The sequence below is a fragment of the Sitophilus oryzae genome, unplaced genomic scaffold, assembly GCF_002938485.1.
Source record: "Sitophilus oryzae breed Bouriz unplaced genomic scaffold, Soryzae_2.0 scaffold_41_pilon_pilon, whole genome shotgun sequence".
NCBI classification, from domain to species: Eukaryota; Metazoa; Arthropoda; class Insecta; order Coleoptera; family Curculionidae; genus Sitophilus; species Sitophilus oryzae.
The window spans coordinates 2,377,097-2,390,928 of record NW_022146996.1 but is presented as its reverse complement, the minus strand read 5'-3'; the positions used below and the strand labels follow the sequence as shown (position 1 = coordinate 2,390,928).

General features: G+C 35.1%; 2 protein-coding genes across 6 annotated transcripts in view; one reads left to right on the top strand and one right to left on the bottom strand.

Moving 5' to 3' along the window:
- Nucleotides 1-2,193, bottom strand: part of LOC115885728 (arginyl-tRNA--protein transferase 1) — a 31,037-nt gene extending 28,844 nt beyond the window's left edge. For 4 of the 5 annotated variants that reach the window (XM_030904718.1, XM_030904721.1, XM_030904722.1 and 1 more), the window contains exons 1-2: nucleotides 1,771-2,193; nucleotides 1,590-1,716 (exon numbers count right to left, since the gene is read on the bottom strand). In XM_030904718.1, coding sequence (XP_030760578.1) covers nucleotides 1,590-1,716; nucleotides 1,771-1,873 — 230 coding nt within the window. In that variant the 5' untranslated portion in view covers nucleotides 1,874-2,193. Of the gene's footprint in view, nucleotides 1-1,589; nucleotides 1,727-1,770 lie in introns of all 5 variants that reach the window. The other variant, XM_030904720.1, reaches the window with a different exon arrangement.
- A 1,559-nt stretch (nucleotides 2,194-3,752) lies between these two features.
- LOC115885727 (THO complex subunit 1) overlaps nucleotides 3,753-13,832 on the top strand; it is a 28,096-nt gene continuing 18,016 nt past the window's right edge. Inside the window, exons 1-4 of the mRNA XM_030904717.1 lie at nucleotides 3,753-4,310; nucleotides 4,423-4,888; nucleotides 7,827-8,032; nucleotides 12,509-12,720. Coding sequence (XP_030760577.1) covers nucleotides 4,257-4,310; nucleotides 4,423-4,888; nucleotides 7,827-8,032; nucleotides 12,509-12,720 — 938 coding nt within the window. The 5' untranslated portion in view covers nucleotides 3,753-4,256. The remainder of the gene's footprint in view (nucleotides 4,311-4,422; nucleotides 4,889-7,826; nucleotides 8,033-12,508; nucleotides 12,721-13,832) is intronic.

Here is a 13,832-nt window from a genome sequence, read left to right as displayed (position 1 = left end):
AAAATTTTAATGCAGAAAATCGGCGTCCTCGCGAAAAATTACATGAAAATATCTTTTTACTATCTTAAAATAGAAAAGAGGAAAATTTTAAATTGGGTGGGATACTTAAAATGATTCTGGAACAATTCATTTTTAAATCCACTGTATATCGAAAACAGTAAATGCAAAGTATACTAAACTATATATTTTTAAAATTAGCTAAAATATGTCTCCCGGACCATGCTAAAATATGTGCGGGTTTCCATTTAAAAAAAAATCAAGATGGCGTCGTATCTGTCAAAATTGACGTTTTAAAAATTTTAATGTAGAAAATCGGCATCCTCGCGAAAAATTACATGAAAATATCGTTTTACTATCTTAAAATAGAAAAGAGGAAAATTTTAAATTGGGTGAGACACTTAAAATGATTCTGAAACAATCTATTTTTAAATCCAATGTATATCGAAAACAGTACCTGCAAAGTATATATTTTTGAAGTTAGCTAAAATATGTCTACTGGACCATGCTAAAATATGTGCGGGTTTCCATTTAAAAAAAATCAAGATGGCGTCGTATCTGTCAAAATTGACATTTTAAAAAATTGTGATGTATAGAATCGGCATCCTCGCGAAAAATTACATTAGAAAATCTTTCTATTTTTAAATACAAAACAGGAAAATTATAAATCGAGTGAGACACTTAAAATGATGTCCCTGTACATTGTGTATTACGATTATTGCTTAAAATTGATATTGCTTAAATTGATTATTGCTGAAAAATTAAAATATGCAATAATATACAGGGGGTTTCATTTAAAAAATATAAAGTTTTATGTGCCACAACTTTACGACCGACCTTGTATACTTAAATTTATTATTAGTTAATAGGCATTTAAAAACCCATTACTACAGCTTCACAGTTGCGGCAGAACGGCATCATTGAATGAACCTGAACATATCGAAATGAATTAAATCAAGTTGTTTAAATGATATGTTCAAAAGTCAATAACTCGGAAACAGTTGGTTTGAGGTACATTGTGTGTATATTGACTTTTGCTTAGAATTGAAGGAACAACCGAAATATGCAATAATATACAGGGGGTTCCATTTAAAAAAATTAAACTTTTGAGGTTCCACAACTTTATGACCGACCCTGTATACATAAATTTATTACTCGCCAATAGACATTTAAAAACCCTATAATTTTTGTATTTAACTTTTTGCAGTACCTTGTATATTTTATTTTTATTTTTTTTATGTATAATCTATTATGAGTGATTAGAACTTTTAGAAATCTTACAAGATCGCAAGCCAGGCGGGATCCGCGGACTTTGCCTTTCACAAAATCTGGTATTTTGGGTGAAAGGCTGGGTTGCAAGGCCCGGCCTCAAAGGCGGGTCCGAAGGCCGGGCTGTTTTCAAATACTGATAAATTAGACTGATTGACAAATACCTGTTAATGCAGCTTAATAATTTTTTGGCCACTCCAAATTATTACGTACAAATATTTTTCCACCACTAGGTACTTACAAATAATTTTTAATGATAATTCTCTTTAAATACTTAATAAAGTATTTGAATTAGAGTATATCCTTTAGATATTCCGCCTTACCTAATAGTATACTGTGGACAACATGTTTTATTCATTGTAGGTTTATAGCAATATTTTCCTGATCGTCTCCATCCTCGATCAATCAAATCTTTATAATCTTCTACTGTCAACTGTTCAGTCATCATGCCTGTAATCTTCTATATAACTAGTGCTTATTATATCGAATTTTAGATAATCTTACCATAAGAAATACTCCCTGAAGAATTCTTGCAATAGCCGCACCTGAGTTGTTCTTGGTCTGCAAACCATTGTGCTAAGCTATAATTACTGAAGTTCACAGTCATATTTATTAAAAAGGCAAATTACGAAGCAAGGTATAACTAAGACACGAAAGGTATAGTTATATCGTCACCGTTCAAACATATTTCTTATTTTATATTAAGGATATTATGTCTAAACAGAGGTATAAATAAACAATGAATTTAAACAGTCTGGAAGTCTCGAATAACAGCTCAAACAGCTGTGAACTGTTGTTCATCTGTTGTTGTCGCTTGTCAGTTGTCGGATCACTCCATAGATTACAGGCACAGGTTCTAGTTATAGATCATATTTTTAAACGGTCTAATTTTACACACAAAAACAGTCAGCTGCTGAGCAGAATACTCAGCGGTCGGTTGGCCGCTGTGTTCCCTGAACGTGCACAATGTATAAATTTAAAACCCCTTCAATTTATTATCTCTGTACAACGAGTTAGGGAAGATTTTGACCATATCTGCTGATATCTGGCAACAGTGACAACCCTGGCCTGTGGACTGGACAACCCATAGATTAAGAAGACTGCCAACCCATAGATTCATTTCTTAAATCAACCCGCCAACCCTTTTTTCCACTTCATATTTATTTTTCTATGGGCCAACCGGGCTAACCTAACCTAAATAGACATTCATTTGAGGGTGCAGCCACACTATCCTAAAAACGGCGTATCGGCGTAACGGCGTAACGACCTTGAATCGATTTCCAGTAATTCTATTGGCTGAAATTTTTGACAGATGAATTTGACAGATAAAATTTCTGACAGATGAATGTTTCAGCCAATAGAATTACTGGAAATCTATTCAAGGTCATTACGCCGTTACGTAGAGGTGGGCCAGTCTGCGATTTTTGTGGAGCTGCTACGCTCTGCGACTGCTCCAATAAAAGCACTGTGACAAGTAGCAGCGATTTTTCGGAGCAATTAACCTATAAATTAAAAATGTAGTTTTATAGGTTAATTGCTCCGAAAAATCGCACTCGGTGTTCGGCACCGTGCGTTGCATTTACTAAAAAAGTACAGGACTATAGGTGTGATTATGATAGGCAACATCATCGTCTAGTTTTTATTTATTTATATCGTATGATCGAAAAAACGGCGTCAGCGATAGCTATGAAATGAAGATTGCTGGCATTTTATATGTAAAATTTATGGGGAATGTTATCGATTGTCATTTCCAAGCCAACTGGACGCCGTTTTTTATTTCGATCAGTAGTGGCGATTTTAACGTCTGTGCAATCGGGGTAAGTCACCGACGGGCCCCAAGCCTCCCGGGCCCTTGCGAACAAGATTCGAACTTTTCCGAACTACGGGCCCCTAGAGCTCTTAAAATCGCGGCTGTACGGTACTATACTGATGTCTTAGTTTGATAGATGTTGCTATATTTTTTTAGTCTATTCAGAAGAATTTGAGTGTTTCTAAGTACCAAGCACTTTGCTATAAATATCTTAAAGAGTCTGTTCATTTTCACAGAGTGGTGGCCCATGGTAAAAACTTAATGTTATATTCAATTCAAAGTCGAAACTGTCAAAAAAATCTTTATTAGTGACCGGTTTCGGCTATTTAGCCATCATCAGACCTTAAAAATAGATATAAATAATAAAACTTATATGAATGTATAAGATCAAATAAAAGATTTAGGATATACAACAAAACACAGATACAAAATTAACTAACAAATAAACATACTAACAAGTTAAAAATTACCTTTGTCAAAAACATCTGTTTGTGATTAATATATAATACATAAATATCTTATTTAGATTCATGAAAGAAAAAGCGAACGCTGCTACGTTTCCCGTTCCCAAACTCCCAACAGCTCCAGTACACAGAATATACTCAATATACTATGCTCCAGTCGACTGCGACCTGCGACGACTGTGACTGGACAGTCTGACCGGGCGACAGGGGCTAGGAGCATTTTCAGAATTTACACTATTGCCTGCTATTGCTCCTATTGCTACTCACGAGCGCAGATGTCCTAAACTTGTAAACTGCTCCGAAATGTCACTGCGATTTTCTTGGAACTGGAGCAGTCACATACTGCGACGTTGGTGGAGCTGTGACAAAGTAGCGGACTGCGATTTCACAACCCACCTCTACCGTTACGCCGATACGCTGTTTTTAGGATAGTGTGGCTGCACCCTGAGAAATTTAAAAATTTTGAGAACTAAAATTAAAGAAATAATGAAAGTAATCCATTAAATAAAGACTACAATTAAAGAATTTATCTAAAAACGCCATAATCCTGATTCTAACGAAGGCACTAAAATAATGCGAAGTGTACTATTAAGGCTTGGTCGGTTAAAGTTCCATAAATCATGTTTTTAAAATAGTTTTTCATAATTTATTTACAAATTTAGAAAATTCTAAGTTTGTTTAAATCTCTAAAGTAATATTGATACTAAATAATCAACATGTCCGCTTCAAAGAGCAGTCCTAACTTTAATATCTTGCGTTCGGAACTTAAGGTAAGTTTTTAAATTCATTAATGTTATTATAACAAGTGAAATAAAAATAATAAAATGAGTATCATTCTATCTGTATAAGTATACAATAATATATATTTTTTTTTTATTTCAGGAAGTTTTGAAAAAAGCTTTCAAGGAAAATAATATAAGTTTGTTGGAAAATAAAATATCACAGTATAAAAGGACCGAGCTTGATTTAAAAACTCCATTAGATCAAGCTTTTAGAGACATTTTGCTTGATTTGTTAGCAGAGGAGGTTGATGTCTTAATTCTTAAATCATTTGTTGAATTTTCTATTGAGTCGTGTAGGAAATTCTTAAGCACTCCTACTATACCAGTTATACTGCTTGGTGATATTTTTGATACACTAACATTAGATACTTGTCAGGGTATGTTTGGTTTTATTGAAGACAATGTTCATGTATGGAAAGAAGAGCTATTTTTTACTGGTTGTAAAAATAATTTACTACGTTTGTGTAATGATTTGTTAAGAAGATTGTCACGTACAACTGCTACAGTATTTTGTGGAAAAATTCTATTGTTTCTGGCTAAGTTTTTCCCATTTTCTGAGAGATCAGGTAAATTACTTAATTATTTATTATCTTGAAAATATATTTCTAATCGGTGCCTGGTGGCCTAGAGATACAGCTCTCGTCTACCAATCTAAAGGTTGTGGGTTCGAATCCTACAACCGGCAGTTTATCAGCCAACTATTTTTAATATAATAAAATATTAGTAGTACTAGAACCTTCCTTGTATACCGAACAGCTCTAGCATGGCAAAATGTACCTTACTACCCCCAAGGCGTTAAACGCTATTATACGGGAGCTATTATTATATAAAATATATTTCTATATTAGTTTTCATTTTAAAATAATATAAAATGGTTAGATACTAATATTTCTTGATATTCAATAGAACTTGAATTAGGTATCTGTATTTATTCATGACAGAAATTGAATTTGGTGATCTTATACATCCATAGCTTTTTTCACATGCCCTACTTATTTTGACTATTTTCTAATCTAACATAATCTAAAGTCTGTCCAACGAGTCAGGAAACATTTTGACAGACAACATAGAAAAAATGGCAGTGTGAAATAAATGGCAGTCATAACTGTCACTGTCATAGATCCTTTCACTTCCTTTCATCTTACCACATATTTTAATTTTTTACAATAAGTAGTTATTTGTTTATAGGCAACTACCTATTAGGATATACCAGGTAAATTCGAAATGGTAGCTTTTATTGAAATTTAAAATGGTTCTTCATTTTTAGAAAAAGTTAAATATGTCAAAACATTTACTTACTTACATGAACTGAACTTACATTTCAGTCATATACTTCTCTAATGAAACTCACCTTTATTTTTCTCCTAGAATCCGAAAACCTATTAATATACATATAGGGTATTCCATTAAAAAAACAAAACTTTCATATGTAACTTTATTTGTGGACACCCTTTAGAATTCCATATATTTTTATAAAATGCTTTCAATTAACCTACATATGCGTCCAAAATTTGATTTCAATATAAACGCCTCCGCGTCGTATGAGAAGCGCCACCCTGTACATATTATGCTTTCTCAAAATTGGCGATATTAAACTGATCATATGAAAGCCCCGTTCTCAGAACTGCGTCATGTCGACAGCGACACTGATTGACACTTCAAACGACCAATGGGAGCTGTACTAAATTTAAAATTGACAGCTGTTTGAATTTTGTACAAATCTGATTGGTTCTTTTGTCGTGTCGCTGGCGACAGTCGCAGTTCTGAGAACGGGGCTTAAAGCCCCGTTCTCAGAACAACGTCGTGTCGCGGGCGACACAGTTTGACATTTCAAACAACCAATGGGAGCTGTACTAAATTTAAAATTGACAGCTGTTTGAATTTTGTACAAATCTGATTGGTTCTTTTGTCGTGTCGCTGGCGACAGTCGCAGTTCTGAGAACGGGGCTTTACAGTAGGCTACAAGAACGATGTTCTGTCGCTGGCTACACTAATTGACACTTCAAAGAATCAATGAGAGTTGTTTAAATTTAAAATTGACAGCTGTTTGAATTTTCTACAAATCTCATTGGTTCTTTTAACGTGTCTGGCGACAGTATGAAGTTCTGAGAACGGGGCTTAAAATAGATGGTATAAACAGGGCGATGAAAATTATTTGTTAAAACATAAGGTGGAATAAAAACTATGGCCATTTATGTTATAAAATACCGATTGTTTAATTTAAAATAATGGAGAAAAATACACCATTAAAATTTTGAGTCACCCTGTATATATCAGGGTGCAGCCACACTATCCTAAAAACGGCGTATCGACGTAACGGCGTAATGACCTTGAATGGATTTCCAGTAATTCTATTGGCTGAAACATTCATCTGTCAGAAATTTTATCTGTCAAATTCATCAGTCAAAAATTTCAGCCAATAGAATTACTGGAAATCGATTCAAGGTCGTTACGCCGTTACGCCAATACGCCGTTTTTAGGATAGTGTGGCTGCACCCTCATGTAATACAATATAGTCTAGTACAATTAGTTTTGAAAATTGTACTAGTATACATACTGTAAAATATTTCCAATTAATGAAAATAAAGAATTTGCTATTGTATCATTTTAAGAAAGCTTTAAATGTACAGATAATTCAGTTCCATTCAAAAAACTACAACTTGAGCTTAAAAATAGACCATGCGATCGCAAAAAAACGACGTGAAACACGGCTGAATAATGACAATCGATGATAATTTTGGCGAGGTCAAACCCTAGACGTCGTTAATTGCCCGTATTCTTAATATTTTAATGGCGTTTATTGCCGGTTAGCCTGAAGAAGATTGTATTTTATTTTTATATTGAATAAAAATGGGTTTTAAATGGTATAGTTTAAAATTCGAGAAATAATTTTTTGGAAATAGATTTGAGTGTCTGGAAACGTTCCATCCTTTTTCAATCTTTCTAAAAATAAATGAATAATGAATAAATGACATCTAGAGCGAAACCTCGCCAAAATTATCATCGATTATTATTTCCCAGCCGTCTTTGAATTCGTTTTCTTTTCGATCATACCGTATTTGATCATTGTAATTCAGTAACAGGTAATCACTGTTTATTTAAATGTTCTTAAAGCGATCAAAGATAGTTGAAAGATTTCAGATAATTGGAGTTTAGATTTATAGTAAATGTTAGTACCTACCATATATAATCGAAAAAAAAAAACCGGCGTTCATTTGGCTTAGAAATGACGATCGATGGCATTCCCCCATAATTTTAGATACAAAATGACTGCGATCTTAATTTCATAGTCATCGCTGACGCAGTTTTTTCAAATTTTTATAGTAGACAGAGAGCGCATGAGGCAGCTGCTGTTTCTTATTCTTTTTGCTGCTTTTTGCCGTTTTTTAGGGAATATCGTAAAATGTCATAAAGCAAGAGTTAGCGAAAATCTACGCTGAATGTCAGCGGCTGTGTTCCCTGAACGCGCCCATTTAATATATTATTAATTTATATATATTTTAGGTTTAAACATTGTAAGCGAATTTAATTTGGAGAATGTAACTGAATATGGTACAGATTCAACGGATGACATTGTTACAGAAATCGTTTCAGGAGATCAGAAACATGTAATAGATTTCTCATTTTATTGCAAGTTCTGGCAATTACAAGATTTTTTTAGAAATCCGAATCAGTGCTATGACAAAATCCAATGGAAAACATTTTGCTCAGTATGTTTTTTTTTTAATTTGAAGATGTTACAAGTAGACATCAGATGATGTGCATTTGCATATTTTCTAGTGATGGGAAAACCAATGAATTTCGATAATCGAGTACTCTAGTTTCGAGCGATTTCAATGATCAGAAATCGCTCGAGTTAAATTTGACTGGCATTTATAAAATTAAAAATACTGTCAAGGTCAAGGTGTATTACTGGTTGCATAACCGCAACGTGCATTGAGAACCTGGCGAATTCGATAGAAAGTAAAAGAAAATTACAGAATTCTTTAGAAAATTCCAGAAACAATCGCCAGGGGGTATATAAGGCCCGCGCTTTGACAGTTGGACCAGTCGGAAGACAGTCTGAAGATAGTCTGAAGTCGAAGTTTGAATATACCGCGCTTTAAATTGTGAAATACCGTTAGAGTAATAGTAGTTGCATAAATTGTGTTGTAAATAGTATAAGTTGTGTGTACAGAGTGGGACAAATAAATTCGTTAAGTATTTTATCGTGAGTTTAAATAGTGGACCCACGGAATCCGTAACAATTGGTGTCGGAAGTGCGATTCAAGAGGATTTTAAGAAGAAATTAAGTGGATTGGAAGATTTTTAGACCTAATTAGAGTATTTTTATGGTTGGTACAAGAGAACAAGCGAAGAAAATGGAGGAAGTAAGCAAGTTATTGGGCGATTTTATGGAGAATATGAGAAGAGAGAAGGCAGAAGAACAAGAAAGACTCCGTAAAGAACGAGAAGAGGAACGAGCTTGATTGGAAAGAGAAAAAGAAGAGGAAAAACTACGACGTCAAGAAGAACAAGACCAACTACAGAAAATGCTTATGGAGAATCAAGAAATTAGACAAGAACGGTTGGAGAAAATTGTAGAAAATCTAGAAGTGCGTCGCCAGAAAGATAAACAAGAACAGAACCGGCTTGAGAAAATATTAGGAAATATAGAAATTCGTTTGGAGGAGCGACGTCAAAAAAAAAAGACAAGAAGAACAGGACCATATTCAGAAAATTTTAGAAAATCAAGAAATTAGACAAGAACGGTTGGAGAAAATTGTTGAAGATTTAGAAGTGCGTCGCCAGAAAGAAAAATTAGAAGATCAAAACCGTTTTAAGAAGAACTTTGAAGAACTGGAAAAAAGGCAAGACATCCACCTTCAAGAAGCCGTAGAAGATCTTGAGGAAGGCCTTCAGCAGAAAATGGAAAAATTAGAGATGGGCCTACAGAAGACCAAGGTACAAGTAAGGACACCTAGCGTTCATGGAACTGCGAACCTCAAGACCCCGACCTACGATGGACAAACCACCTGGACGATGTACCACCGCCAGTTTGAAGCAGCGGCTGCTGCCAATGGATGGACTGACCAGGAGAAAGCAGCAGCACTTGTGATCGCGCTGCGAGGCCCTGCCCTGGAACTGTTGCAAACTATTCCTGCAGCCCAACAGCAGGAATACCAAACTTTGGTCGCTGCACTGGACAGAAGATATGGCGACCAACATCGATGCCAACTTTACCAGGCCCAGATCAAGACACGCCTGCAGAGGTCCGGAGAGAGTCTGCAGGAATTCGAAGCAGACTTACGTCGGCTGGTACACCTAGCGTATCCTGAAGCACCGGAAGGATTTAGGGAGGAACTCGCTGCTCAGTGCTTTATTAGTGGATTAAAGGACAACGAGTTACAGAGGGCGCTGCAAATATCCCGGTTTTCTACCAGCAGCGAAGCACTGGTCAGGGCGCTGGAAATTGAAGCTGCTTTTAACGCCATCCCTAAACCGAAGATAAGATCGGTAACGGTCGAGGAACAACCCGAAAGCACTCACAGAGGTTTGGAGGAGATGTGTAAGAAAGTCGACAAACTATGTGAGCTACTAATAAACAAGAGAGTCAACAACACCCAGATAGAGAACCAGAGAAGATCCCAGGATATTAGGTGCTATAGATGTGGCAGGAATGGCCATATCCAACGGAATTGTCGCATCCAAATGCCATTCCGTTCATCAGTAAGAGAACATCGGCATATCGGAAGATCCCAGGACATAAGTTGCTACAGATGTGGCAGGAATGGCCACATCAAACGGGATTGCCGCGTTGAAATGCGATTCCGTTTACCCTTCAGAGATCATAGGCACCAGGAAATTAATACCAACGGGCGAGTATTGGCTGAAGAAAACAGAGACCCTAGGATGTTTTCCATTCGGAGTCTAGGAAAAACCGCTGACAGTTTGGTGATCAACGGGAAGGTCATAACCGCAACGTGCATTGAGAAACCTGGCGAATTCGATAGAAAGTAAAAGAAAATTACAGAATTCTTTAGAAAATTCCAGAAATAATCGCCAGGGGGTATATAAGGCCCGCGCTTTGACAGTTGAACCAGTCGGAAGACAATCTGAAGATAGTCTGAAGTCGAAGTTTGAATATACCGCGCTTTAAATTGTGAAATACCGTTAGAGTAATAGTAGTTGCATAAATTGTGTTGTAAATAGTATAAGTTGTGTGTACAGTGTGAGACAAATAAATTCGTTAAGTATTTTATCGTGAGTTTAAATAGTGGACCCACGGAATCCGTAACAATACGTTTTTTACCGTCGCGCGTCACTTGTGGTACTCGCAACGCAAAGCATTAAGCAGTAAGCTGCGTGCGCATTCGAATGATTGCAGAAAAGTTATGCAAAAATGTTGATATTTTTTCTATTTAGATATGGACAACTTATACTGGAGACATGTAATTATACAGGGTATTTTTAATATTACGTAGACATTGGAAGTCAAAATAATTTTTTAAAAACAATTTACCTCTATACAGAAGCGCAACAGTGATATATTATCGTGAAGCGGTCTGTTCTAAATCAAACTGAATTTATTCTATAGCTGTATATTTCGACATGGTTAATGTCTTCCTCGGGAGCGCAAAGAATTAGAGTTATAAAGGTATAGGTATAAAGGTAACATGAAAAATCGATTTGACACCCGTACTGTAAGTAGTATATATATTTCATATCAACTTTCTTAAAATTCTTGTTTTTCCGACGTTGCTAGCTCTTGTACTATTATTTTTATTATGGTTAGATTAAATTTGTGAAAAAGTGTCAAAACGTCCGCTATCGTACTATTTTTCTCCGTTAACAGGCTGGAGTAAAAAATTTACGGATGACAAGTGGCACGAAAACGCTATGACCGATCAAAGCGCCGCGCCGTCGGACCATCGGCATCGTATCAACGGATAACGGACGCATGAAAATCAAACTTAAAGCTTGATTTTCATGCATCTGTTATCTGACTGTATCTGTTATCTTATTGGTTGAATTTAAAGACTTCGATTGGGTTAGAAACTTACGCAGTTTTTAAATTTATTGCAATTTCATGCCTCCGTTCATCGGATATACGATTTGCTTGTGATTGATGTCATTTTATATTTTCTTTTCCATAACGATTTCGCTGTTTTACTTATAATCTAAGAGCTAGCAACGAATGTTTTTGAGAGAGAATTTTAAGAAAGCTGGTTCCTGAATATATCTTTTGCTATGCTCTCTTGAACAGAGTGTGGACCGTCTGGCTGCCAGTAGACATTGCGTTCACTACTGCGCATCATATCTGTATTCAACATCTGTTCACTACTGCGCATCACAAATTCGCCCTCTATTTCAGAAACTACGGAGGCTAGGACAAACCAATGTGTTGCATATTTAGTTTCATAAAAAAGTAGCAAAGTAATGTGAAAATCGTATCATTGTATCTCTACTCTAAACGAGAAATTCCATAAAACACATGAAAATGGCATACCCTGTAAAGATGTGATGCGCAGTAGTGAACAGCAGTAGTCTACCGGCAGCCAGACGGCCCGTACTTTGATCAGCAGAGCATAGCAAAAGATATATGAAAGAACCAGATTTCTTAAAATTATCGTTTTTGTCGACGGCGCTAGCACTTGTACTATTATATTTTTATTAAGGTTAGATTAAATTTGTCAAAAAAGTGTCAAAACGTTCATTAACGTACGATCTTTCTTCGTTGACAGGATCGAGTAAAAAATTTACGGATGAAAAGTGGCGCGAATATTCTATGACCAATCAGAGCGCCGTCGGATCATCGCATCGTATCAGCGGATTAACGGACGCATGAAAATCAACCTTTTGGACGTCCCTTACGTCAAAACTAACTGTCACAGGGACACGTGTCATACGGGGTCAAGTTGACCTTGGTCCAATCTATCGACATGCCAAATTTCGTTTAAATCGGACGATTTTTTCGCCAGTGATGATGGGGTTTCATATTCCGACTCGCACTTTTTTTAGTGCATATTTTGGCAAATTGATAATGCACGTAATCTGATGTCTAGTTATTGTATTACTAAAATGTTTAGTCAAGAATTAGTCTATACTATCCAAAATATGATTGTTAGTTCTTAATGAACTAACAAAGACAAATTATGTCTTTGTTAGTTTATTAGTTACAACTTTATTATTTTATTTTTTTTCAGCATTCTATGAATATTTTAAATACATTCCAAGGCATTAAATTAGATTATGTAACACCTTCTGATAACAGTGCTAATGTTGGATACTTCGCAAAATATTTGACAAGCCAGAAATTATTAGACTTGCAATTACATGATGTTAGTTTTCGACGTTCCGTTTTACTACAATTCTTAATAATATTTCAGTATTTGACTTCTTCAGTTAAATTTAAATCGTACGTATTTCTCTCAGTATTGGTACAGGGTGTCCCATTTTGGTTGAAATCATACAGTATCTCCATTATTCGTGAAGATAGAAGGGTGTGGTTTACACAAACCTGTGCCACTTTGTTGGCAAACGAAAGATGCCGTAAACAAAATTTTCATAGCTCTCTTCGTTTCTGAGCTACAGGGTCTTTTTGAAAATTTTGCAATTTGGGACACCACCTGTATCTCTGTTATTGTTAAAGGTATCGAGAAGATGAAAACTGTTTATTGTAGACCTTTTTACGTAGAATACAGTGGCGTAGTATGTTGTTCTACGAAAAGAAGATTTTTAAAGATATTAACTAAAGTTATGTTTTCTTAAATGGAACATCTTGTATATTTATAAACTGTGTGATCTGGCTTGCCATAAGCTTCTCAAGACTATATGTCACTCTAAATTTATTTTCAGTATTTAGTGCAATATTTAAAAAAATATTAAACGATCAAATTTATTAGTAGGCCATGATTGATAATAAAAGAAACTAAAGAATTATTAAAAGCATACTGATATCTGTCTCTTGTTTTATTTTGAGAGCCACTAATAAATTCTTTATATATTAGGGAAACTTAACTCTTTACCGCTGTTGGTAAATCTTGGAAGCTATCGTATCGGGACTTTTAAATAACCCTTTAGCTAATTTACGTGAAATATACTTTCAGCAAATATACTCACAACTTAACTTATAACGAAAATATTAGAATTTTGTTAAATTATTATTTCTCAAATCAATGAATTGGACCAATGGATCCATATGATGGCATCCCTTATTGCCGGATTTGTCCGTTCTCGATTTTTGATTTTGGGGATTTTTGAAATATGAAATATATCGTGGCAACTAGCACAATGTCGAACACCTGGAAAATGCTTTAGTAATGCAAGCTTTTAGATATTTGCAAACTCATCCCGTCATAAAAAAAATATATTCAGAGGTTCAGGGGTAACAGTTCAAAAGTAAAATATATCAATTCAAAATAAAATTTTAATATTTGTATGACTATTTTAGTAAGTACTATTTTGATTTTTTGATATTTATCACGGCCTACTAATAAGAAAATGATATATTTTAAATATTGCAGTAAA